Source organism: Geotrypetes seraphini, chromosome 9 (assembly GCF_902459505.1).
Source record: "Geotrypetes seraphini chromosome 9, aGeoSer1.1, whole genome shotgun sequence".
Lineage (NCBI taxonomy): Eukaryota > Metazoa > Chordata > Amphibia > Gymnophiona > Dermophiidae > Geotrypetes > Geotrypetes seraphini.
The window spans coordinates 147895610-147922755 of NC_047092.1; the positions used below are offsets into that span (position 1 = coordinate 147895610).

At 46.2% G+C, this 27146-nt stretch overlaps 1 protein-coding gene across 1 annotated transcript in view; it reads right to left on the minus strand.

Annotated features, from left to right (window-relative positions):
• Positions 1-27093, minus strand: part of IRS1 (insulin receptor substrate 1) — a 151743-nt gene extending 124650 nt beyond the window's left edge. Inside the window, exon 1 of the mRNA XM_033959068.1 lies at positions 23581-27093. Coding sequence (XP_033814959.1) covers positions 23583-26672 — 3090 coding nt within the window. The 5' untranslated portion in view covers positions 26673-27093 and the 3' untranslated portion in view covers positions 23581-23582. The remainder of the gene's footprint in view (positions 1-23580) is intronic.
• Between the last annotated feature and the right edge of the window lie 53 nt (positions 27094-27146).

Consider the following 27146-nt stretch of genomic DNA (forward strand, 5'->3'; position numbering starts at 1 on the left):
ATCTGAGGCTCAGCCCCTTCGATAGTAACCAAAAAGGAATTAAGTTTATGAACTATTCATAGTGGATTTACACCTCTGGATAACTTGGACTAAGAAAATTGAAATGACATTTGAGAAGGGTATTTTTTGAAATTACGTGACTTGCCAAAGGTCACAGGGAGCAGCATGGGGTTTGAACCCACAGCATCGAAGTGCTGAGGCTGTAGCTCTAACCACTATGCCACACTCTCCTGCTTTCAATAACAAAGCTTTAAAATTAGCTAGAAAAATGGATCCATGAATTACATCTTCCAGGTCTTATTTAGAATTAGCTTGTTAGCTTTGCCTGATTTCAGACAGCTCCACCAAGCAGCAATTATTTGACCTGCTCCCCTACTCCCCACCTCTTCCTTCTCAGTTCAGGCTGATCTTTCTTTCTTTTTCCCGCCCTCCTTTCCCTCCCCACTTTCTAAGTCCAGCATTCCTCCCTGCCCACCTGATGCTCTTACAAACAATTGTCTTCCTGGGATAAGCAACATAAAATCTGTTTTATTCTTTTGCGATCTTGCCACATACTTGTGACTTTGGTTGGCTTCTGTTGTAAACAGAATACTAGGTTTGATGAACCTTCTGTCTGTCCCAGTATGGCAATGCATACCTATTAATGTCCTTTGGGAAAAAAAAAAATCTTACCTACAAGTATAATTCCTTCTATTTTTACAAATCTTAAGTAGAATAGTATAGTAGAATCTCAGTTATCCAACACCCATAGGGATAAGTGGATGCTGGATAACTGTAGTTTCAGGTTATTTGAGAGTTAATGTAAAAATAGTTGAGTATCCCTTCTCACCTTACTCTATGATCCCCCCTACCCCTACTTGTAGGTCCAGCATATTCTTTCCTTCTTTTTTGGTCACTTGCTCTCTCCCCCCACTTTCTCTTCCCCCTTCTCCCTCCACTCCCTCCCTCCCTTACTCGAAGCAGCAGAACCAGTCATGACAATCCCCTCCTTCCTCACTCACCTGATGATGTAGCAGGCGAGCAGGGTAAGCGCCGGAAAAACAGGCAGCTTCTGGTCAGCCATGGAGGGCATTCCTCTGCTGCGTCAGAAGTGATGTGGCAGAAGAAAGGTCCTGACGGGGCTGGCCAGAAGCTGCCTGTCTACCAGCGCTTCCTCTGCTTGCCGGCTGCCGCTACATCTTCGGGTGAGTGAGGGAGGAGGTTGTCAGGATTAGCTCCACTGCTTTGAGAATGGAGGGAGGGAGATTTGTGGCTGCTGCTGTTGCCTTTGGGGAGGGAAGGGGGGAGGTTAATGGATCAGGAGCACCACTTTGGATGTTGTCTTAGAAGCACGGGAGAATACTTTTTCATTTTTGCCAACAATTTTTTTGCCAGTTGGTTGAGAGTGTCGGTTAATTGAATGCCGGTTAGCTGAGATTCTACTGTATATAAAATATTTTTTAACATATATATAAGTACATAAGAACATAAGAACTGCCATCTCCGGATTAGACCTTCGGTCCATCAAGTCCGGCGATCCGCACATGTGGAGGCCCAGCCAGGTGTACACCTGACGTAATTTTAGTCACCCATATCCCTCTATGCCTCTCATAAGGAGATGTGCATCTAGCTTGCTTTTAAATCCTAGAATGGTGGATTCCGCAATAACCTCCTCTGGGAGAGCATTCCAGGTGTCCACCACTCGTTATGTGAAGCAGAACTTCCTGATATTTGTCCTGGACCTGTCCCCCCTTAGCTTCAGTCTGTGTCACACTGGACATTGTAAATAATTTTTTTTTCCTGCTCTATTTTGTCGATTCCTTTCAGTATTTTGAAAGTCTCGATCATATCCCCTCGCAGTCTCCTTTTCTCAAGGGAGAACAATCCCAGTCTCTTAAGTCATTCCTCGTATTCCAAGTTCTCCATACCTTTTATTAGCTTCGTTGCTCGTCTCTGCACCCTCTCCAGCAGTTTTATGTCCTTTTTTAGGTTGGGAGACCAATGTTGGACACAGTATTCCAAGTGTGGTCTGACCATTGCTCTATAAAGCGGCATTATAACTTTCTCCGATCTACTCATGATTCCTTTCTTTATCATGCCTAACATTCTATTCGCTTTCTTTGCCGCTGCTGCGCATTGTGCCAACGGTTTCAGGGTCCTATCTATCAGTACACCCAGGTCCTTTTCTTGTTCGCTCTTATCCAGAGTTGCACCTGATATTCTATACTCGTGTTCCTTGTTCTTTCTGCCTAAATGCATTATTTTGCACTTTTCCACATTAAACTTCATCTGCCATTTCTCTAACTGACACAAGTCAGAATTGCTGAATCAGTGAGTCCTGCATTAAATTTCCGAATTTGGCACCAGCAGCAGGCTTTAACCGTGCTGTTGGCTGAATATCAGCTTTTTCCTATTTTTTTCTCACTCTCTTGTTCTCTTCTGAGAGATGCCGGTCCCCCTCACCCCTAGCCGTCGCTTCCCCAATGCTGTCAAAATGTCTTCCTCTGTGCTGCACCACTCAGCTCACGTTTTAGCCTTGCAGTGCACGAACTCCGGAGATAGTCTCACTTTCTTAAATCTCATGAGGGTTCTGTACTGGGCATCTCCAAGCTTAAGTTGAGCCATGGTGGAACCTACAAAAAAAATCTTACTTACACAAACTCCTGGATGACAGGGTACAATTTCCAGATACCATAGTGATTTGGCACATGGGATTTATCAAACCCTGTGGTAAAACATCCTAGGGATGACTCAAGGAGAGTGGGATAAAACTAGCCATTCCATAGAAACTTGAACTATCGTATGGTGGAATCAAGGTGATTTTTATTCTTCCTTATTCGAGTCTTTGCAGTTACACATTTTATTTTAATATGTAGTGATTATTTTTATTTGTTTACATAGTCATGACATACTTCTAAAAGCGAAATAATGTTTTAGGATGTAGCTACTTTTGAGCAGTTATGCATGTCAAAACATGGATGTTTTTGTATTGGACAAGTTACTGAAGGAAAGACTTTCAGAAGGTCTAGCAAGGGCATGTTTGTCAAGGCCTTTGAACTGAACCATAACTGTCTCTCTGAAAGGGAACATGAATGGTTGGTTGGTGCTTTTAGCCTTGGGGTTTGAAACTCACAAGAGGAATGTCATTATGCTTTTCAAAGTTTTTCAATCTGGTCTTTCTTGAGCTGGAACTCTATGCTAGGGTTTGTATTTGATCCAAATGCACAACAACAAAAACCATGAGCCTGCCTATTCTGTTCTAAGCTGGCAACGATGGCGACGCTCTCCCTCAAGATAAGGGCAATGTGTCAGGCAGCCTTTGGAATCAGATTTCATAACTAACTCTTGTTATTGTTATTTAGCTCTGACGCGTCTGGTTCTTAATGGCTGTTGTCTTAACCCATTAGGAAGCGTGCCATGGTTTGTCTTTTTTTATTGGTATAATAGCTTAATTGCTTGGGTTTATGTTTGATTTAGCTTACCTTGGCAGCCTCGTTTAAAAGACCAATAAATAGTTTTACTTGCAATCAGATACATTAGATATTTTCATTGCAATATGTTTTGAGTTGCATAGGACAATTGTATAAGAACATTTGAGGAAGGGAGGCTATTGGCAACTACCAGTGCTATGCAGTGGTGTAATAAGCGTGGAAACAGAGTAAAGTTATCTTAGTAAATTAGGATCCAAAGAGCTGTAACAGATGCTCTTGAACTTTGGTAGTGACAGTAGGAGAGTTGTAATGTGGTTAAAGGTGAGAGGTTTCATCTGCTAGCTCCTGTACTGAAAGAAAATTTGACTTCTGACTATCATCCATCTCATTCTCTTTAGGCATGCATATATATATATATATATATATATTATATACAAAACAAAAAAGGGAAGTATAAAAATTGCTGATCGCCAACCTCAAAAAGGTAACACTTAGGCCCTGTTTTACTAATTAATCTAAAAACCTTCCTGTTTAAAGATGCTTTTACCCTCTGAATGGAATAGTCACAGTGCAGTAGACCCTTTATCAAAAATAAAAAATAAAAAAGATACCCTTCCTAATATTTTTTCCCTTTATTGTTTCCCTCTTTTTAAAATTATTAATATTGTAACTCTATCCCTTCATTCCTCCACATCCAGTTATGTCTGGGTGTAACCCCTTTTCTGATTTGTTATTATTATTATTTTTTTTTATTTATATGTCGTATGCATATCTTGTATTTCAATGTATGCATAAGTTTGGATTTTAATGTAATTCGCTTAGTATTTCACGTATAAGCGAGTCATCAAATTTCTAATAAACTTGAAACTTGAAACTAAGGTGCGCTCACTGAATAGCGGGTGCTAAATGCTAACATGTCTACGGATGCGTTATTGTTTAGCGCACCTTAGCATAACAGGGAGTTAACGAATGACAGTGAAGTGGCACTCGAGTACACTCACAAAAAAACTCACAGTAGCTGGTGAGAATTCCAAAATAAATGGGAACCGTGCTCAGAGTAAGTTCATAGTTTGTCAGACCAGAACACCGGACTGCATCGAATGTTCAAAAAGCTGCTGGCGATACTCTCAATCATTGCACATGTGCAATGATAGACTAAATCTTCAACTCTACGAATATTTGATAAAGCACTTATCTGCTAGATGCGTGTCCTTCTTAAACACTAAATAAGGACACGCATCTAGCAGATAAGTGCTTTATCAAATATTCGTAGAGTTGAAGATTTAGTCTATCATTGCACATGTGTTCTGGTCTGACAAACTATGAACTTACTCTGAGCACTGTTCCCATTTATTTTGGAATTCTCACCAGCTACTGTGAGTTTTTTTGTGAGTGTACTCGAGTGCCACTTCACTATCATTCATTAAGTATACATATTATTTAAACATGCACATATCCTAGCAGCATTTATGTTTATTTGCAAACTTGTTATACCACTCTTCCAACTGAAAAATCAGTGTTTACGAGCATAATTCGTTCCGGAAGCATGCTTGTAGTCCAAAGCACTCGTATATCAAAGCGAATTTCCCCATAGGAAATAATAGAAAATCAGACGATTCGTTCCACAACCCAAAAACTTTAATACAAAATACTATACGCACTTGTATTGCAAGACCTCGCTCGTTTAGAAAAGTCACTACACTCCTGCAGCGTCAGAGAGAGAAGAACCATCGGCTCAGTTGTGATGTGTATACTGCATGTACTTGTACTGCAAGACACTGCTTGTATATCAAGTTAAAATTTAATAAAATATTGTGCTTGTCTTGCAAAATGCTTGCAAACCAAGTTACTTGTAAATCCAAGGTTTTACTGTATATTTAAATAGGTTTTTTAATCTTACCCAAACACTTTACAGCAGGGGTCTCAAAGTCCCTCCTTGAGGGACGCAATCCAGCCGGGTTTTCAGAATTTCCCCAATGAATATGCATGAGATCTATGTGCGTGCACTGCTTTCAATGCATATTCATTGGGGAAATCCTGAAAACTTGACTGGATTGGGGCCCTCAAGGAGGGACTTTGAGATCCCTACTTTTACAGCATCATGATTTAATTAAATATGATTTAACAATGCAACAGAATGCACCTGTATCTAGGGTTATCAGATTTTCTGTCTGGAAAATCCAGACACCCTAGACCCGCCCTCATCCCCAACCAGTCACACCCTGGTCCTGCCCCTCAATCCCGCCCCAGCCCCACCCCCTGCTGCTTGCTCTCGTACGGCAGGATATCCGCGCATGTGCGGATGATCCTCTGCGCGAAGGAAAGCTTTTCAAAACCCGGCCAAAGTGCCAGGCTTGAAAAGCCATCCAAACCCCCGGCCATGTCCTCAAAAGGAGGACATGCCCGGTGGAAATCCGGACATCTGGTAACCCTATCTGTATCTCAACCTACTATAAAACATTACAAAACCACAGTTCATATACCCAGCTATTCTCAGTTAAATCTCCAATAGTGTTAAGAGGATGTGACCTAAATATGTCAGCCTTTACCAGGCAATCACATATCAAGACAGTCCACAACTCAAGTTTCTAAGAAGCCATGAAAGACCTATTCAAATATTCACTTATTTATCTCCTCTGTCCCCAAAGATTTTGGCAGCCATGCTTCATGATCGTAAATGAAGCTAATTCTTGAGTGCTTGTATTTAAACTAAAACTAAAAAAACTCCTTTATCAATAAAGATGGGGAGAATTATACTGATTATATTGTAAGCTCTGTTGAGTAGGGATCGTCTCGTAAGTGTTTAATGAACAGTGCTGCGTATGTCTAGCAGAACTACAGAAATAATCAGTAGTACTAATTAGAGAATGGCACGGTGGTTGTTACCTTCGGCTAGCCGCGGGTAACCCACCAAAACAGTGAATAAAAAAAAAGGTCACCACGAGATTGGGGACAAGGCCATTCACCGCCCCGTGGAGTGGTGAATGGTTAGCACGGGGCGGTGAACAAGCATGAACGCGTAGTGAACGAGCGTTCGATCCGGCAGCCCACTCTCTCCCGCCGGCCGTCCAGCCATGCATCTCCCTCCTTTTCCGTTACCTTTTCTTGTTGAAACTGACGATTTCTATAAGGCTATGAGCTGTATTACAGCCGGAGCCTTGAAGTTGCGTCGCGTTGCCTGCTGGGAAAGTCTCCTCCGACACAACTTCCTGTTTCTGGTTGCATTGGAGACTTTTCTAGCAGGCAACCCGACGCAACTTCAAGGCTCTGGCTGTAATACAGCTCATAGCCTTATATAAATTGTCAGTTTCAACAAGAAAAGATAAGGGAAAAGGAGGGAGGGAAATGCACAGCTGGCCGACGGGAGGGAGCTGCTGGACCGCGTGAAGGGGCTGGGGGGATGGAGAAGAGAAGACGCTGAAGACAGGGACGGGGCGGTGAAAGGGACAGCGGGGACGGTGACGGGGCAGTGAAGGAGACAGCAGAGATGGGTTCGGGGTAGTGAAGGGGATGGCGGGGACGGGGTGGTGAAGAGGATGGTGGTCCGGGGACAGAATTTTTCCCCATGTCATTCTCTAGAACTAATAGCCATTTTACTTAGCCAAGATTGACAAGGCCAATCCTAGACACGCACCTTACGATGCAAGAACATATACAACAGGTGATTAAAAGTACCTTTTTTCAGCTACAATTATTAACACAGATAAAATCAATGTTATCTAGTCAGGATTTTCGAACGATTGTTCAAAGTCTGGTGATTACTAAGCTTGGTTTTTGTAACTCTTACTATTAGGAGTGACCAAAACAAGGATATGGGCCCTGCAGCTTATTCAGAATACTGCGGCAAGGTTAATAACAGGTGTATCATTATATGAACACATCTCCCCTGTACTAAAACAACTGCACTGGCTCTCAATTTCACACCATATAGATTACATTATTCATCATGTGATGTATGAGGATGCGCCTTGGTATCTGGTTCAGATATTACGGAGATATACACCAGATCGTGTTTTGCGATCCCAGGGTATGATGAAATTGGAAACAACTGAAGCGAATGATGTGCATTATATGAAAACCTGGACATCTGATATTTCAACAGCAGGACCACGGATGTGGAATTCATTGCCTGGAATTTTACAATTGTGTGCTGATAAGATGAATTTTAAGAAGAAGTTAAAGACACACCTTTTTGTTCAGGCCTTTTATTAAGTAGATTACATTTTTAGAAATTTGGAAAAAGATATTGACAATGTAAAATCTGTTTAACTGATGCTCAGATGTTTCTGTGATGTATGTTTTTGTGTGTTATATTTGAATATGTATGTTTTATTGTAATACACTTTGATTTAAAGCGGAATAAAATTTTTTAATATAAAATAAAAAAATGTTCAGAGAATCATCTGTATGTGAGATATAGCTGCTGCTAGTGCAAATCCATTTGTGCAATGTATCTCATGTGCTCGCCCATGTTAGTACCCATTTTTACTACTACTACTACTATTATTATTAATTATTTCTATAGCGCTATCAGACACACGCAGCGATGCACAGAGTCACAAAGAAGAAAACAGTCCCTGCTCGAAAGACCTTACAATCTATACAGCCAAGACAGACAAACAGGATGTCATGGATACAGTTAAGGGAAACAGATAATCAGCTGGCTGGGTTGGAGGGCAGAGGGGACTACAGGACAATGAAGCCATTGTGACATCACTGATGAGGTTGGCTCTTATTGGCGGAATGAGGCATTAGAACATAAGAATTGCCACTGTTGAGTCAGACCAGTGGTCCATCATGCCCAGCAGTCCGCTCACACGGAGGCCCTCTGGTCTAAGACCAGCACCCTAACTGAGACTAGCCCTACCAGCGCACGTTCTTGTTCAGCAGAAACTTGTCTAACTTTGTCTTGAATCCCTGGAGGGTGTTTTCCCCTATAACAGCCTCTGGAAGAGCGTTCCAGCTTTCTACCACTCTCTGGGTGAAGAAGAACTTCCTTACGTTTGTACGGAATCTATCCCCTTTCAACTTTAGAGAGTGCCCTCTTGTTCTCCCTACTTTGGAGAGGGTGAACGACCTGTCCTTATCTACTAAGTCTATCACAATCTCAGCTCTGCTTCCCAAAGACTGAAACTCTACACACTACTATTACTACTACTATTAATTATTTCTATAGCGCTACCAGACGCACGCAGCACTGCACACAGTCACAAAGAAGAAGAAAACAGTCCCTGCTCGAAAGAGCTTACAATCTAAACAGTCAAAACAGACAAACAGAATGTCATGGATACAGTTAAGGGGAACGGTTAATCAGCAGGCTGGGTTGGAGGGCAGATGAGTAGGGTTAAGGATTGAAGGCTATATCAAAAAGGTGGGTTTTCAGTCTGTTTTTAAGCAAGGGAAGGGAAGGAGCTTGACAGACAAACTTGGGTAATTTATTCCAGGTATAGAAGGCAGCTAGATGAAAGAAACAAAGTCTGGAATTGGCAGTGGAGGAGAATGGTAAAGCTAAGAGCAGCTTATCTGAGGAACAGAGTTCTCTGGGAGGTGTATAAGGAGAGAGGAGAGATATTGAGGGGCAGCAAAATGAACATACTTGTAGGTCAGAAATAAGATCTTGAACTGACTTGAGAGGGGTGAGGTTGGTAGAAGATGAATCGTGCAACAGAGTTTTGCACAGATTGCAAAGGGGAGAGGCGACACTATGGGATACCAGTTAGAAGTAGATTGCGGTAATTTAAGCATGAGGTTACGAGAGCGTGAACAAGGGTCCAGGTAGTTTGCTCAGAGAGGCTGGGGCAAATTTTGGTGATATTGAAGAGATAGAAGTTTAGCAGCTTGTTGGATGAGCATAGAAAATGAGAGGTCGGAATCGAAGATCACTCCAAGGTTGCGAGCAGAGGAGACTGGAACAATGACATTATTATTTACTGAGATGGAGAAAGGAGGAGGAGGAGCAGTGAGTTTAGGAGGAAAGAGGAGCAACTCATTTTTCTGTGCTAATTTGCATAACAAAATTTGTGTGTCACACTTGCATTGGAAAGTGTGACACACTTGCATTTGTGAAAACATTAGAACACAGCTCTAACTCATGCTTACTGTATCAGCCTCTCAGAGGATAAGATCTTTAGGTTAAAAATCTAACTAAACCTTTAAAGCTCAAAATTATGCGATTCAGCAGTTTAAGAAAAAATCTATGATTACTATCCTAAGGGCCGATAAAGGAGGCTCTATTGTGGTTCAAAATACCTCAGATTACAAGCGAGAAGCGTCACGTCAATTGTTGGATATAAAATAAATTCTATAAAAAATTGGATACTGATCCCACCAATGAGTTGAAGGAAATTATTAAGGAAATGATAGAATCAGTCTCCTTACATGGTATGTTGACTTCAAAAGAGACAGCATTCCTTATGAATCCAAATCCCTCAACTCCTTATATCTATTTCTTATCTAAGGTACATAAGAATTTAAAAACGCCACCAGGCGCCCCATTGTATCTACTAAGAATTCTGTTTTGGAACCGATGTCCCAATTGATTGATAAACATCTGCAATCTTATGTGAAACGTATTGCATCTTATATTCAAGACTCTTCGCATATGATTCGACACCTTGAAGAGTTAGGAGACATCACAGAGACAGCATTTCTTGTTACAATGGACGTGACTGCCCTCTACACTAATATTCCGCAAAGTGATGCCATTTCAGTTATAAAATATGTATTAGAACATAGAGAAGAACACGAGAAAATAATATCTATGGATTTTCTTGTTGCTTTGGCTAAACTTGTGATTGAAAAGAACTTTTTTTATTTTGATGGTACGTTTTTTGAACAAGTCCATGGAATGGCCATGGGTGCTACATTGGCTCCCTCTGTGGCTTCTTTATATATGTCCAGATTTGAGAATGAAGTTATCTATTCCTCTCAGCATTTTCGAAAAATGATAACATGGAAACGATACCTCGATGATGTGTTTTTGATATGGGAGGGCACTACAGATAAACTGTTAAAACTTTCATGAATGGCTCAATAGTCAGAATCCACATCTGAAGTTTGATTTGAAATTTCATAATAGGTGCATTGAATTTCTGGATCTGTGGATATAAAGTTGATAAGAAGTTGTATACTACACTATATAAAAAACCAGTGGAGCGGAATACACTTCTGCGATTTGAGAGTTTTCACCCATATCATTTGAGATACAATCTTCCAGTTAGCCAGTTTTTGCGGCTACGGAGGCTTTGTACTACTCTGCCTGAATTCAAAAGACAATCTAAATATTGGAGCTTAGATTTTTAGAGAGAGGGTACCCGAGGGGTTCTATTAGAAAAGCCTATTTAAGAGCACGCTATGCTCAAAGACATCTTTTGCTTCAATACCGCAACAATGAAACAATTGATAGGATAGTATGTGTCACCCCTTTTTCTACTCTGGCAGGAGAATTCGTTGCTATTATCAAAAAAACACTGGCACATTATGCAACTTTATCCATGTTTTAAAGAAATTCCACTTTTTGCTTATAAACGCTCTAAAAATATAGGTGAGATTGTGCGTAGTGTGAAATTGAATAAAAGAGAAACGATCGAGGGATATCATATTACCTGTAATAACTGTCAATGGTGTAATAGTAGCATTACTGGACCCTCTTGGGTGAATCCTAACACAGGTAAAAGACTTTTTGCTAGAGAACGCTCTGATTGGAATAGTACATATATAATCTACATGATACTCTGTCCTTGTAATATGATTTATATAGGCAGAAGCAGTCGTTGCAAAAAATTTGCAAGCCCCAATAGTGGCCCACTGACTTGAAGCTGGTCATAACATAATAGATATCAAATGGAGGGTTACAGACGTTATAAATGCTGGGTGGGAGGGTGGTAACATAGATTATCTTCTGAATTATTATGAGCAAAGATGGATCTTTGATTTAAATACTGTTAGTCCGGCTGGACTGAACAGTGAGGTTGAATGGTTGTCTCTGACCTAAGTTGTATAAATAAAGTTTCTCCTGGGCTTAGTTGGGTGGCCTGTTATGATTGGTTTAAACAGTCACATGATGTAAGGATACTTGTTAAAATGTTTATTTTATTTTTATTTTTCCTCTAACTCTACTTTTCACTTCTCTATTACCCTCCAGGTACTTTAGTTAGATTGTGAGCCTTCGGGACAGTAAGGGAATTTTTCAAGTACCTTTCTTATTTCTAATCTTAATGTATATTTTCTGTAAACCGCTTAGAACCTAACGGATGTAGCGGTATATAAGAAATAAATTACCGTATTTTCGCGGATATAACGCGCACCCGTGTAAAACGCGCACACGGGTATAGCGCGCAGAAATCACGATGATATGTACAAAAACTTTGGTATACCGCGCTCACGGGTATACCGCGCATGCTGCCCGACGCTCCTTTCGCCCGCCCTGACTTTCTGTGCGCTGTCCCGACTCTCCGTTTACCCCCCCTGACTTCCGTGCACTGTCCCCCCTTGAAGGTCTGTCCCCATCCTGAAAGCCTGATGCCCCCCCCCCGACGTCCGATACATCCCTCCCCCCGAAGGACCGCCGTCTCCCCAACAATATCGGGCCAGGAGGGAGCCCAAATCCTCCTGGCCACGGCGACCCCCTAACCCCACCCCGCACTACATTACGGGCAGGAGGGATCCCAGGCCCTCCTGCCCTCGACGCAAACCCCCCTCCCCCCAAAGACCGCCCCCCCCAAGAACCTCCGACCGCCCCCCCAGCCGACCCGCGACCCCCCTGGCGACCCCCACGACCCCCCCACCCCGTACCTTTGGTAGTTGGGCCAGAAGGGAGCCCAAACCCTCCTGGCCACGGTGACCCCCTAACCCCACCCCGCACTACATTACGGGCAGGAGGGATCCCAGGCCCTCCTGCCCTCGACGCAAACCCCCCTCCCCCCCAACGACCGCCCCCCCCAAGAACCTCCGACCGCCCCCCCCAGCCGCCCCGCGACCCCCCTGGCGACCCCCACGACCCCCCCACCCCCCTTCCCCGTACCTTTGATAGTTGGCCGGACAGACGGGAGCCAAACCCGCCTGTCCGGCAGGCAGCCAACGAAGGAATGAGGCCGGATTGGCCCATCCATCCTAAAGCTCCGCCTACTGGTGGGGCCTAAGGCGCGTGGGCCAATCAGAATAGGCCCTGGAGCCTTAGGTCCCACCTGGGGGCGCGGCCTGAGGCACATGGTCGGGTTGGGCCCATGTGCCTCAGGCCGCGCCCCCAGGTGGGACCTAAGGCTCCAGGGCCTATTCTGATTGGCCCACGCGCCTTAGGCCCCACCAGTAGGCGGAGCTTTAGGACGGATGGGCCAATCCGGCCTCATTCCTTCGTTGGCTGCCTGCCGGACAGGCGGGTTTGGCTCCCGTCTGTCCGGCCAACTACCAAAGGTACGGGGAAGGGGGGTGGGAGGGTCGTGGGGGTCGCCAGGGGGATCGCGGGTCGGCTGGGGGGCGGGCGGAGGGTCTTGGGGGGGGCGGTCGTTGGGGGGGAGGGGGGTTTGCGTCGAGGGCAGGAGGGCCTGGGATCCCTCCTGCCCGTAATGTAGTGCGGGGTGGGGTTAGGGGGTCGCCGTGGCCAGGAGGGTTTGGGCTCCCTTCTGGCCCGATATTGTCGGGAAGTCGGCGGTCCTTCGGGGTGGGGGTGCGAGTGGTCCTGCCGGGGGGGGGGATGTATCGGACGTCGGGGAGTCGGCCGGGCAAGAGGGCTTGGGCTCCCTCTTGCTCCGATCGTGGATGCGGGTGCGGGTGGGAGCGCGTGCGAGCGGTCGTTCGGGGTGGGGGTGCGAGCGGTCCTGCTGGGGGGGTGAATCGGGCGTCGGGCGGGGTGGGAACTATGTTTTAAAACTTTTGTATACCGCGCTCAGGCATATAACGCGCGAGGGGTATGCGCGGTACGTAAAAACACGTATAGCGCGCGCGTTATATCCGCGAAAATACGGTACATTACATTACATTAAAGTGGATAGGAGGACGATGACGCTATGTTAGAATGAAACAGAGACTGGCTACGAGTCTGTTGGATGGTAAGAGAAGCTAGAGAAGAGATATGCTTATTGAATATTTGTTATTCTAACAAGTTGTTTGTCTTTTGATATTTTCTAGGGTTTCTCCTTGAAACAGCCTAGCGAACATGGGTCCATGTCGGAGTCCCGTTTTAATACTGCAAGCACTTTAAAGCTAAGTTATACATTAAGTTATTTATGACTACTAAAAGCACTTTAAATGATAAAGAAATAGATTTGAGTGGTAGGTAGGGGGATAAGACCAATGAGGAGGCCAGCTACATTGAAATTCTGTACTTTCAACAGATTTATTCTGTACAGAAGTAGCCATAATGTAAGACTGTATGCACAAGAGAAATGAAAAGTGATACTTGAAAGGCATAACAATATAACATTCAAGTAAATCATAATATATCAGAAGATTTTGGAAGATTCTTGATGTTAAAGAAATTCTTTGATAATATATAATGAGGATACATTAAATAGATGAAGAAGAAATGATGACATACATACACATATGAATGAAAAAACAATCATAAATAATAAAACCCTAGAGTGTGCATGCGCTGTTGAAAGTCCGTGAGTCCTGGTGGCATGAGGTGTGCTTCTGTGCGCTAGCTGGAGGCGCGTGTGCCAGCGACTCCTCCCTCCCGCTGCCGGTCCTCTTCAAAGCGGCCTGCTGAGGTTCGCCAGCCGCTGTAGCGAACCTTGCAGGCCGCTCTCCACCTTCCCGATGCAATGCAAAAACAAAAGGATCGGTGAATCGGTGAAGAAAACTATAAAGCAAATCCAGGTAGGCGAAGGCGGGACGGAGGCTGTGATCGGCAGCTGCTGCTGCTACTCCTTCAGCTGCCTAGCTCCTCTCCGCCGGCCCCGGCCGTCAGCCCCCTCCACCCCGTCCTCTCTGCTCCGGTGGCCCGCAGGAGAAGGAGCGGATGAAGCAAGAAAACAGCCGCCTAGCTCCTCTCCACCGGCCCTGGCCAGCAGCCCCCTCTACCCCGTCCTCTGTGCTCCGGTGGCCCGCAGGAGAAGGAGCGGATGAAGCATGATCACAGCATGAGGGAGACCGTGCAAAGGGAAATGCAAGGGGGTTGAAAAAGCGACAGGTGGGACGGGAAGGAGAAAGGGAGGGGGGAGGAAGCCTAAAAAAAACAAAAAACAACTTTATACAGGAAGAGGAGTCTCTAGCACCCGTTAATGTAACGGGCTTAAAGACTAGTACCTATATAAAAATCTATATACCAGAGGTGTGGAATATTGCAGAGTTATAAGTGAAAACACTATAAGATTTCTTAAATATTATATTATATAGGAAATGTGAAATGTTTGCGGTGATACAAGTGTTGACACTAAAAGATATCTTTTGAATCATAACAAATTAACATACTATAAAACTCTGAGATACTGAAAACAATACTTGACGGGTGTGAAATATATCCACTGTCAAAACTAATGATCCAGAAAGAATTATACAATAGTGATATGCTTGAATTACATTACAAAACAAATCTCAGCATATAAATAATTTAGAGTAATAAAGAACAGCAAGGCACATATCTAACACTAATAGGCAGCATATAATAAGGATCTTGAGATGCTTAGCTGGAAAGACACAAACCGTAGTAAAAAAGCGACACGCATCAATGGCCAAACCATATGAGGCTATTTAACAATCAAATATTGGGAAATTGGAACGCTAAAATAATGAGCCCATCAAAAAAAGAAAAAGAGAAGGTATAAATGAAATGACAAATTGGAAAACAATATGATATGTTCATTTATGATACAAAAGTTACCTTTTAGTGTCAACACTTATATCACTGCAAACATTTCACATTTCTGACATAATATAATATTTTAGAAATCTTATAGTATTATTGCTTATAACTCTGTAATATTCCACACCACTGGTATATAGATTTTTATACAGGTATCATTTTTTATTCATTCACATGTGTGTTTATGTCATCATTATTTCTTCTTAATAACATCCATGTACTTATGTCACTATTTCAATAATTTTTATTTATGTATATTGTTAATTAATCACATAGGGTTCCTTTTATCAAGCAGCGGAAGAGCTTTTGACTGCAGGCCAGTGAGATAAATGCTTCAATGCTCATTCAATTCCTATGATCATCAGGGCATTTATCTTGCTGGTCCACGGTTAAAAGCTCTACTGCTACTTGATACAAGGAGCCCATAGAATGTCATGCTTTCCACACAATTTTACTTATGTATTGATTGTCATTGCCAGTTCATCCCATCAAACTAGTTTATTTCCCACTGCATTTAAATTAAATTGACTATTTTCACACATCACTCTATTAATATACTTCTACTTAAATAAAATTAAATAGTTTTTTTCAAACTACAACAGTAGATCACATGGTCACAATATATTTATTGTTAATAATGTTTGTTTATTCCATGCTTTCCTTTGAGGACTCATGAGGAAGGCCTAGTGTCGAAACACAGGTCCCTTTTATTCATATGACAAAAATTTTGTATCACTTTCAATAATTGTTTTTACCTTTTTTAGATATCTTTTTTATTTTTCCTTGTATTTATCTAGGTACACTCCCTTTTTATCCACGGTTTTTTATAGCTCCAGTACAGGAGACTTAGAGAGGATAAGCCTCCCCAAACTAAACCTTGATCTTCCTCACCTCTGCTGCTGCTTCCCAATACAGCATAAGCAGTACCGTATATACTCGAATAAAAACTGAGATTTTTGGGCCCAAAAAGAGGGGGTCTCGGTTTATTTTTGGGTCAGCACCGACATGCCCCCCTTCCGAACCTGTTTGCAGGCCTTTCCTGCCTTGAGACCTGGTGGTCCAGAGGTAGCCAGAATAGGAGGGATCCCTTCCTCCTCCTGTCCCAGCCTGATTCTAATTATATTTATCTCCCACCTGCCTCCCCCGCATACCTTAAATATCCCTGGTGGTCCAGCAGTAGCCGGGACAGGAGGGATCTCTCCCGCCTCTTGTCCCAGCCTGATTCTAATTATATTTATCTCCCACCTGCCTCCCCCGCATACCTTAAATATCCCTGGTGGTCCTGTAGTGAATTGCGGCAGGAGCAAACTTCTTTCGCTTCTGCCTATGCAGAATCGCTAGCTGATTGGCTGCCGCTTTAAAAGAAATACAGCCAAGTAGCATAGATTCAGCCAAGCAGCAGAATCTATGGGTTATTAAAAAGCTTTAGCCAAACTGCAAGTATTCCAGCATTCTAGCCAGCCTGAAACCGATATCTAAGTGCTCATTATGTGCAAGCATGTCTTGTTTCAACCCAAACAAGTAGCCAAATACATGATGTCCGGTGCAGTACTTGGAGAGACCCCTCAGGAAAGAGACTGGTAGACAAGTCAATGAAGCCGTTTGTGCAATGCGCAGCGGCAGCAAAAAGGGCAAACAGAATGCTAGGAATGATTATGAAGGGGATCACTAGTCACCGTACATGAAGAAGGACACGGTACTACTCGAAAGGGTCCAGAGAAGAGCAACTAAAATGGTTAAGGGGCTGGAAGAGTTGCCATACAGCGAGAAATAGAGAAATTGGGCCTCTTCTCCCTTGAAAAGAGGAGACTGAGAGGGGACATGATCGAAATATTAAAGATAATGAAGGGAATAGATTTAGTAGATAAAGACAGGTTGTTCACCCTCTCCAAAGTAGGGAGAACGAGAGGGCACTCTCTAAAGTTGAAAGGGGATAGATTCCGTACAAACGTAAAGAAGTTCTTCTTCACCCAGAGAGTGGTAGAAAACTGGAATGTTCTTCCGGAGTCTGTTATAGGGGAAAACACCCTCAAGGGATTCAAGACAAAGTTGGACAAGTTCCTACTAAACTGAACGCACGCAGGTGAGGCTGGACTCATTTAGAGCACTGGTCTTTGACCTAAGGGCCATCGCGTGAGCAGACTGCTGGGCACGATGGACCACTGGTCTGACCCAGCAGCGGCAATTCTTATGTTATTACAAACAGATCGGAGAAGGTTATCATGCCACTGTACTGGGCTATGATACACCCCCACCTAGAATACTGTGTCCAGCATTGGTCGCCGTACATGAAGAAGGACCCAAGGGCTGCCACGTGAGCAGACTGCTGGGCACAATGGGCCACTGGTCTGACCCAGCAGCGGCAATTCTTATGTTCTTAAGATTAAAAATAGCAGCAAATGCTACCAAAGCAACAGAATCCAAGTAATGATATTGCTAATCAAATGAACAGATACCAACCGTACAAATCACGCAGCATTATTAAAATTGACACCACATTTGTTTCAATTTAGAGAATTGTAATAATCTGCTATAAAATGACGATATATTTGTCATAAAATTATTCACCTTAAAGATCTAGGCTACGTCGGACCATATCTATCTTTTGAATTCCAGTCAACTTAGAATGGCTCCCTTATGATCCAGATGAAACTTGCTCTACAATATCCTTTATCATCAGCTCTTAACTTTTTGACAAAAAGGAAGAGGAACTATAGATCCAAGGGGGAAGGGGCAGGTGAGCCAGCAGCAGGAGCAACAGAAGAGGGGCTGGGTTAGGGGGCAGGGTGACTGTTCTCTGCTCCAAGCTTACCCCTTCTCCTCCTCTTCCTTGAAGGCTTCCTGGAAGGGCGAGCTATAAAAGAAGATCCCTGCTGGGATCACTGCTGCTCTGAAGTCTTTAGCAGAACTGCAATTCAGGTTGTTCCTCCTAGAAATTAAGCCCTGCTTCCTATAGTGGGTCAAGAATAGCTTGAGATGAAAGAAAGTCAAGGCAATAGTGGTGAAAGCCCATCCAAGTAGCTTAGACAAGAAAGGGAGGAGGGAGATGAGTGAAGGTTTTTTGATGAGTGGTGTAACTACGGCATGTTTGAAGACATCAGGAACTGTGAAAGGTTAAGGATGTGACAGATAGAAGGGATGACAGTAGAGAGCTGTACGGGAATGGGGCTGACAGGAATCCCACTGGGGTTGCAGGGATCCTGTAGGGATCCCTCCCCCCCACCAAGGTCACAGGGATGGAGGCACTTTGAGGGGCTGTTTATTCCTGCCCTCCAGCCACACTCGTCCCTCCACAAAGCCACGTACAGCGCTCCCAGCATGCCGCCCACAGTAACCTGGAAGCCTTCCCTCCGACATCAGAGAAAAGGCTTTCAGGTCAGCCACGTACAGTGTGCAGGAAACACCGCCCACAGCCCTGCAAAGAAGCAAGTGTAGCAGGAAGGCCTCGGCCCACCTGAACAGCTCCAGTAGTCTTGCAGGAGGGGTGCATAGATTAGTTGGGCCACTGAAGGCACTGAGCGAGTGAGCGACTGAGCTGGGAAAAAGAAAGGAAAGAGAGGGAGCATGAACTTGGCACAAAGGAGGGAGCGTTTTGGTTCATGGGAGGGGCGCAAACTTGGGGCAAAGGCGCTCCCAGCATGCCGCCCACAGTAACCTGGAAGCCTTCCCTCCGACACCAGAGAAAAGGCTTTCAGGTCAGCCACGTACAGTGTGCAGGAAACACCGCCCACAGCCCTGCAAAGAAGCAAGTGTAGCAGGAAGGCCTCGGCCCACCTGGACAGCTCCAGTAGTCTTGCAGGAGGGGGGCATAGATTAGTTGGGCCACTGAAGGCACTGAGCGAGCGAGCGACTGAGCTGGGAAAAAGAAAGGAAAGAGAGGGGGCATGAACTTGGCACAAAGGAGGGAGCGTTTTGGTTCATGGGAGGGGCGCAAACTTGGGGCAAAGGAAGGAAGGACGGGGGCATGAACTTGAGACATAGAAGGGAAGCAGTAGCAGACTAACGTAGGGAGGAAGAAGGAAAGGAAGGAGATGACAGAGATACCAGACCACAAGAAGGGGAAAAGGGAAAGAGAAAGATGTTGAACTACTGGATGGGGGGAGGAGGAGAGGAGAAAGAGAGTCCAGACTAAGGTAGGGAAGAAGCAGGAAGAGGAGGTGAGAGATAGCAGACCACAAGAAGGGGAAAGTGAAGAAGAGAGATGTTGCACTACTGGAGAGAGGAGGGAAGGAGAGATAGATGCCAGTCCAGGGAAGGAAGGAGGAGGAAAAGGAAGGAGAGGAAAGAGATACCAGTCCACAGGAAGAGGAAAGGGAAGAAGAGAGATGTCGTACAACTGGAGAGGGGAAGGAAGGAGAGAGAGAGAAGTGAGACCAGGGGAGGGAGGGAGGAGAGAAAGATTCCAGACTAAGGTAGGGGAAAGAGAAGGACAGAAAGATGTCACACCGGAATGGGGAGAAAGAGGAAAGAAATGGTGAACAAGGATAGGAGGGGTGGGGAAGGGAAGGGAAGAGAGATGGAAAAATGCTGTTTAAGAAAAGATAGGAAGAGGGGAGAAGAAAGAGGGAAGAGATAGAACACATGGATGGAGGGAAAGGCAGAGAGAAGGAACAGATGGTGCACATGGATAGATAGGAAGGGAACACATGGAAAAGTAGATAATTTTGAGAAGGCAGAAAAATTGAAGAAAGATGAATATTAAAAGTTAGTGCCAATGGATGTAGGGAAGGAGGGAAGGAGGGGAGAGAGTTGCCAGACTCTGGGAAGGAGAGGAGAAAGATGTCAGACCACCAAAGGGGGAGAGAGAGAGGAGATGCTACACCGGGATGGGGAGAAAGAGGAAAGAAATGGTGAACAAGGATAGGAGGGGTGGGGAAGGGAAGGGAAGAGAGATGGAAAAATGCTCTTTAAGAAAAGATAGGAAGAGGGGAAAAATGCTCTTTAAGAAAAGATAGGAAGAGGGGAGAAGAAAGAGGGAAGAGATAGAACACATGGATGGAGGGAAAGGCAGAGAGAAGGAACAGATGGTGCACATGGATAGATAGGAAGGGAACACATGGAAAAGTAGATAATTTTGAGAAGAAGGCAGAAAAATTGAAGAAAGATGAATATTAAAAGTTAATGCCAATGGATGTAGGCAGAAAGTGAAGAAGGAAAGAAAAAAAGCAAACGTATAAGACGGCCATGGAAACAGTTAATAGCACACACAGAAGGAAGTGCAACTAGAAACTAGGAAAAGATGATTAGAAAAATGAAATCACCTGATTAGAAAAATAAAATGACCAGACAACAAAGATAGAAAAAATTATTTTATTTTCAATTTAGTGATTGAAATACGAGTTTGTCAGTTTTCAGAATCGACATCTGCTATCTATATTTTGCACTGGTAAAGAAAAAGTGCATTTCTTTCTATTTTTCTGGTGGTATACTGCATGCAGTGTCTGTCATCTCAGGGTTTTGTTTATGTATATTAGGACTTTTAGTTTGTGATCCTGTATTTGCATAGAGGTTACCTGTGTTCTGCATGTGTGATCAAGATCAGGTATTCTGGTAGGAATGAATGTCGAAAAGCGTTATTGGTGTCACGGTCCAAAGTAGGAACATATTTGTCAGCTCCCCTTCACCCCTTTTGGACCAAAAATGGTTATCGCTTAAAAATTAGCGAAGACCACTGGCCTAGGGTTTCAGATACCTTTGGGCCGGCCCTTGGGGATGTCGATGGAAGGGATTCATACTTCGTAGTGAGAGAGCTATGGGAGTGTGCTTTGGGGTTAGAGAGATTTCATAAAAGAACTGAGAGTGTGCTAGAGGTAGTGTCACAGAGCTATGGGCATCTCTGTGGAGGGAAGAGGAGGATTTGAGACAAATCAATGGGGATGTGTGTGTTTGGGGGGAGCTGTTTGAGAAAGGGATGGAAAGAGTACTGAAGGGTTTTGCTGGAAGATAAGAAGAGAGAAAGAAATCTAGGGGTGTCTACCCTGGAAAGGGGACAGAGAAATCTGTATATTGAACCTGCCAGGGAGCATTGGAGATGGAAAATCAACCTAGCACGAGCTAGTTGGGGAGTGAGTCTACGAGGTGGGGGGGGGAGAAGGATGTCGAGCCAGAGGTAGAAGAAAGCTGGGGGAGGGGGAGAATCAGGCCTACAGCACCTCAATAGGAGCCAGTTTTTCACACTGGTAGAATTCTAAACAAAATAACATTTACGGATAACTGCAGAAATGTTAAAAAAATTTGTGCACAAGAGTTTCAAAACATTTGCAAAGAATTTTCAATTGTATTTGTGCATAATTCACCCAGGAAACATGTGCTCTGCTTCCAACATACTACCTATAAGCAATTACTAATTGCAATTGTTCAAAGCCAAGATTTTAGGCTACTTGAGCCTTTAAGTTATAATGGAAAACACAAAAATATATAAGAATGATTTGCTGTACTTCAGACACTGAAACAATATCTACACCCAAGCATATTATATGTTTCTTACTATTTTTCCCAGCAGCCCAGTAAACAATATCTCCTTTATGTGACGGATGGCTAAATGAGCCTTATTAGCTACTGCATACACACCAACTAGATAATAACAGTCTTATTTCCTGGAAAAACTAATGTGCTCATCAGCAAGACAAAAACAGAAATATAAAATAAACTTTATCACAGTCAGGGCAGGGGAGGAGACAGCAAATAGCAGGTACAGTACAGTCAAATTAAAACAGGTCCTGACAACAAAATTCAAGAACCATCAGCCTGTACTTAAACCGAGGTAAATAGCCCATTTATCTGGGCTCTTAATGGTGCTAATTTCATAATGCACCTATAAAAATTTCAAAATCATACCTATAGGTTGCATGGCCTTTTTTCTGCCATCATGTCTAAAGTTTCCATGGATACAATTGTACCAGAGGAGTAATGACATCTAAAATCTAAATCCAAATCCAATTCCAAATCCAAGATGGATATCAACAAGGCTTTATTCCTGTGCTTGGTTTTCCAGAAATGATAGGTATGAAGCAAGCAGCAACATTTCATACACCTAGGTACAGAAGCAGCCAAAATGTACAACAAACAGAATTAACACCCTAGTGACTCGTTTACAGGCAAGCTTTGCGGTCAGTATGACTGCTTGGTGGCCAGCTGGCCTCAGATCTGAATGTTTGTGCCTTTTTAACAAACTACCTCGAACACATTTGGAGGGAATAAAACAGAACGAAGACAAAACCAGATGGACATTCTGTACTTCTGATATACACTTCTTGGTTAAAAAAAAAAAAGATCTACAGCTACCTTTTTGACAGCTCCTACTTTTCCAGCAGTCACAACATCCTTTATTAAGAGTGAAACGTTACACCTCACTTGCAAATCAAAACAATCCCAATACATTTCCGGCCAAAATAGCCGCTTATGATCAAAATCAATTACAGTGGCTCCCAAAAATTCATTCTTCACATATGTCACCTGCAATCAATGATGGGCGAATAGGCCAAAATTGGCAGTGAATTATTTATTGGTACTTTCTGCAAACACCCTTACAACTGTTCTTTGTGCAGCAATCCAAAGACTGAACCATACACGCGTGCCAACATGTTTCCTGCTATGCCAGCTTTCAGAAGTGTGCATGATATAGTGTTTCCATACACAAAAATCATAAAATTAAAACCATCTGTAAGAACAAGCAGGCAGCGTGGGCAGGATGAATACTATCACTCCTGTAATCAGAAAGGGTACCAATTTTACTCAAGCGAGTTTACAGATTGCCAGGAGTGGAGCTGGCAAGATGCATCAAATAGACACGCTTACCACCTTCACAAGCAAAAGAGAAATACAACCTGCCTGCATCTAGCTTCATCAGTGGTCTCAAACTCAAACCCTTTGCAGGGCCACATTTTGGATTTGGCGGTACTTGGAGGGCCGCAGAAAAAAATAGTTAACGTCTTATTAAAGAAATGACAATTTTGCATGAGGTAAAACTCTTTATAGTTTAATTCTTTCCTTTAGGCTAAGTTTTAATAATAATATTGTAATTTATAGCTAAAGAAATATGATCAAGAAACTGTTTTATTTTACTTTTGTGATTATGATAAATATACCGAGGGCCTCAAAATAGTACCTGGCGGGCCGCATGTGGCCCCCGGGCCGCGAGTTTGAGACCACTGAGCTACATCCATGTATGGCTGACATACCAAAGATTTTCTAGGATATCAATGCAATACAGTCACTTATGTGGGTCTATTTGTCAAGTTGCCATAACTTAGTAACTGTGCTAAATTAACACAGAATTGCTTGAGCAACAAAATTTAAAGTATTTATTGCAATCTCTGTAGAATTAGCATTAATGAATGTTAGTAGAGAGAAGATGAGTGCACTAACCTTCAGTTTTTGCTGAGGTCCTCCGACTTCTGAAACGAGATGCTGGCGTATGCGCTCAAATCATCGCCGGAGGTACTTCCACAAGGCTGACCGGGAGCTTTCGGCTGCGGGGGAGCGACCTCGTGGCTGTTCAAATCCTTGGCCAGGTCCAGATCGATATAGTTCAGGCCGTTTTCCAAAGCCACGGTACCGATCCCCGGCTGCTGCTGCTGCTCCTTCCTCAGCTCGCCCGGCTTGAGCCACACGTTCTCGAAAGAGGCCGAGCTGTGACGCTTCACGTCCTCGCCGCAGGGCAAAGAAGCCCCGCCGGCCCGCGCGGGGGTGGGGGTGGAGGAGAAGGTCTCGGAGCTGTGGCGCCTCCTGCCCTGGGGGTCAGCGCGGACGACTTTGGCGCTCTGGCTGTGGCTCGGGCTGAGGCTTACCCGGGTGAAGGCGCTGAGACCCGCCCCCTGTCCCAGGAGCGAGTCGGGCAGCGCGGGAGCCCCGGGCCCCGCCGGCAGCTCCCCGCCCGGCACCTCGGCGTAGCGGCCGTCGCCGCTGTTCGTCACGACCGCGGCCGCGACGTCGGCGTAGCCTGCGCAGGTGGCGCCCAGCTGCACGCTCACGTAGTCGCGGGGCGCCGGCGGCTGCGCGCGGGGGACCCGGCGGCCGCGCGGGCTGGGGGCCGCGGCCACCCGCCCCATCTGCATGTACTCGGCCAGGTTCTCGCGCTGCGGGATCACCCTGCCGGCGACGTAGGCGGGCGAGCGCAGGGCCGCCGGGGCGTAGGCCAAAGCCCTGTCGCAGATCTCGATGTTGACGTACTCGCCGGGGCTCTTGGGCTCCGGGGGCTCGCGGACCCGGGGCAGAGTGCTGGCCTTGGCGGCGTCCAGGGAGAGGCGGGTGGGCCTGGCCAAGCGGCTCGTGGCCTGCGCGCCGCAGTCCGCGTTCCTGGCGGGCTCGTTCGCCGCCCCCAGGCTGTCGCTGCTGGTGGAGGAGGAAGACGAGTCCTCGGCGCAGAGCAGGCGGCCGGAGGGGCAGGGCGCGCTCTCGTCCTTCGGGCGGTGGACGTGCTTGAAGGAGCGGGGAAGGGAGAAGTAGGCGTAGACGGGCTTGTGCGGGTCGTCGGTGGGGTTCAGGTAGCAATCGGGAGGGCTGCTGGTCGTGGAGCCGCTGGCCGGGGACATGTTGATGTAGTCGGCGCAGGGCAGCTTGCCCTCGTTGCTCTCCAGCGAGAGTTTGGCGTTGGCCCCGTTGGTCCACATCTTGCCGTAGCCGTCGGGCGAGCAGCTGCCGCTGGGCGACATCATCATGTAGCCGTTGGAGTCCACCTGCGGGTGCCGCCTGGGGTTGATGATCTGCTGCGGGGCGGAGACGCTTTTGGGGCTCATGGGCATGTAGTCGTTGCTCTTGACGGGCACCGGGGCCACTCCCGGCGACATGGGCATGTAGCCGTCGTCTGTGCGCTTGCCCCTGTCGGGGCCCTCCAGATGCAGCACGTCCAAACACTCCTCGGGGTACGAGTGGGTGGGCACGAAGGCAGAGTGCCGGTAGGGCGCCGCCCGCGGGCAGGGGTAGGAGGGCATCATTTCGGTGTACTCCTCGATGGAGGACTGCGAGGGGGTCTTCTGGTGCGACACGGCGGGCGGCGAGGTGCCCGCCGAGTGAGTCCTCTTGCGGAATACTTTCTCCGGGTCGGCTTCTTCCCCCCTGCAGGGGGCGCCCCGCGGGTGGCCCCGGGCCAAGTGGCCATTGGGCGCCAGGCCGGGCTTGCCCATGCAGATGTAGTTGCCCAGCTCTTCCTCCCTGGCCGGCGGGGTGTTGTGGCCCAGGGAATCCGGGGTGACGCTGCGGAAAGAGCTCCTGAAGTCGCAGGGGCTGGAGCCGTACTCGTCGGAGGAGATGAAGCCACCGTCGCTAGGGGAGCCCGACACGGACGCGCTGGACCTGCGGGGGAAGAGGCAGTCGGAGGTGGAGCCGTGGCCGCTGGTGCTGCTGGACGAGAGGCTGACGGGGCTGGTGGCCGAGGGCGAGCAGCGGGAGGACGGCATGGGGATGGAGCGGCTGTGGTTGAGGGGCGGGTGAAGGCGGGCAGCGCCCCGGTGCCGGTGCGAGTGCGTGCGGGTGGCCCCCGGGCTGACCGGGCTGCCGTCCACCGAGGCCGGCCTGGACATGGTGCCCTCGCCGTCGCTGGAGGCCCGCACCCTGAACGAGCTCTGCTTGGCCACGTTGGCGGGCGAAGTGGCGGTGACGCTCTCGGTGCGGGAGCGGCGGCTCAGGCCCACCTGGCTGGGCGGCGGGTTGCTGATGTGGTGCCGCCGCAGGGGCACCGAGATGGGGTTCGAGCAGTTGGACGACGACTGGCTCTTGCTGCGCGGGCGGAACTCGTCGCTCATGGCCTTCATGGCCTCCAGGATGGTCTCGTGCATGTTCTGGGCCACCACCGAGTCGTCCACCTGCATCCAGAACTCGCCCGGCCCGGTGACCGCCGACCTGCCCACCTCGATGAAGAAGAAGTTCTCCGAGTGGCCGCAGCGCCGGATGTTCATCAGCTGCAGCGCCACGGCCGCCGCCTCCGAGTTCAGCTTCACGAAGCTGATGGTCTTGTGGGTCAGGCAGAGGCGGTAGACGCCGATCAGGTTCTTCGTCTGCCCCAGGCCCTTGGGTTTCAGGATCACCTGCCACACTTCCTTGAAAGCCGGCCCGGGGGCCACCTCGCCGTAGCTCTCCTCGCTCTCGCCCTCGCCCAGGGCGTCGTGGCTCTTGCCCCGGCTGTACAGCTCCACCAGGCACTGGTACCAGCTCTCCTGCTCTTGCTCGCCGTCCGCCGCCAGGGCGAAGTACTCGTCCTTGGTGTAGAGGGCCACCAGGTGCTTGTTCTTGGAGTCCGCCCGCTTGTTGATGTTGAAGCAGCTCTCCAGCGGGATGGACCTCTTCGGGGCTCCCGCTTTGTGCCGCCACTTTTTCTCGTTCTCGTAATACTCCAGCCTGGCCGGCCCCGACTCGCTGCTAGCCCTTAAGACGAAAAAGCGCTTGTGCATGCTCTTGGGTTTCCTCAGATAACCCACCTTCCGCACGTCGGAAAAGCTCTCGTTGTCTGCGGGGCTTGCCATGGTGGCGGTTGCACCACGAGGGAAGAGGCAATCTCGGATGGATCACAGAAAATGCATACAAAAGTAGGGCAGGTTTCCCTTCCAATATATATTAAAAAAAAAAAAAAAAATCAGAATCGTATATATTTAAAAAAAAAAAAGAAGAAGGGGAGTCAAAGCTGGCAGACTTTAGCCTTTTTTTTTTTTTAATTTGATACCAAAATAACCCGTAGATGATCGAGTCTCTTTTTAGTAAGTCCAATTAAATCCTGTCCAGACGAAAGTGGCACTCCAGCCAGGGAGAAATTCATCTTTCATGCGCTGCTTGGGCTTCTTCTGCAGCCCGAGCACAAGTTTGCGCCTCCAAGTAACAATTCAAGAAAACTGGGAAACCAAAATTCTCTCCTTTAGTGTCTCCCACCGCTGCTTCTGCTCCTGCCACACTAGTACTATCCAAAAAAAAAAAAAAAAAACAACCCACTGCGTGTGCGCGAC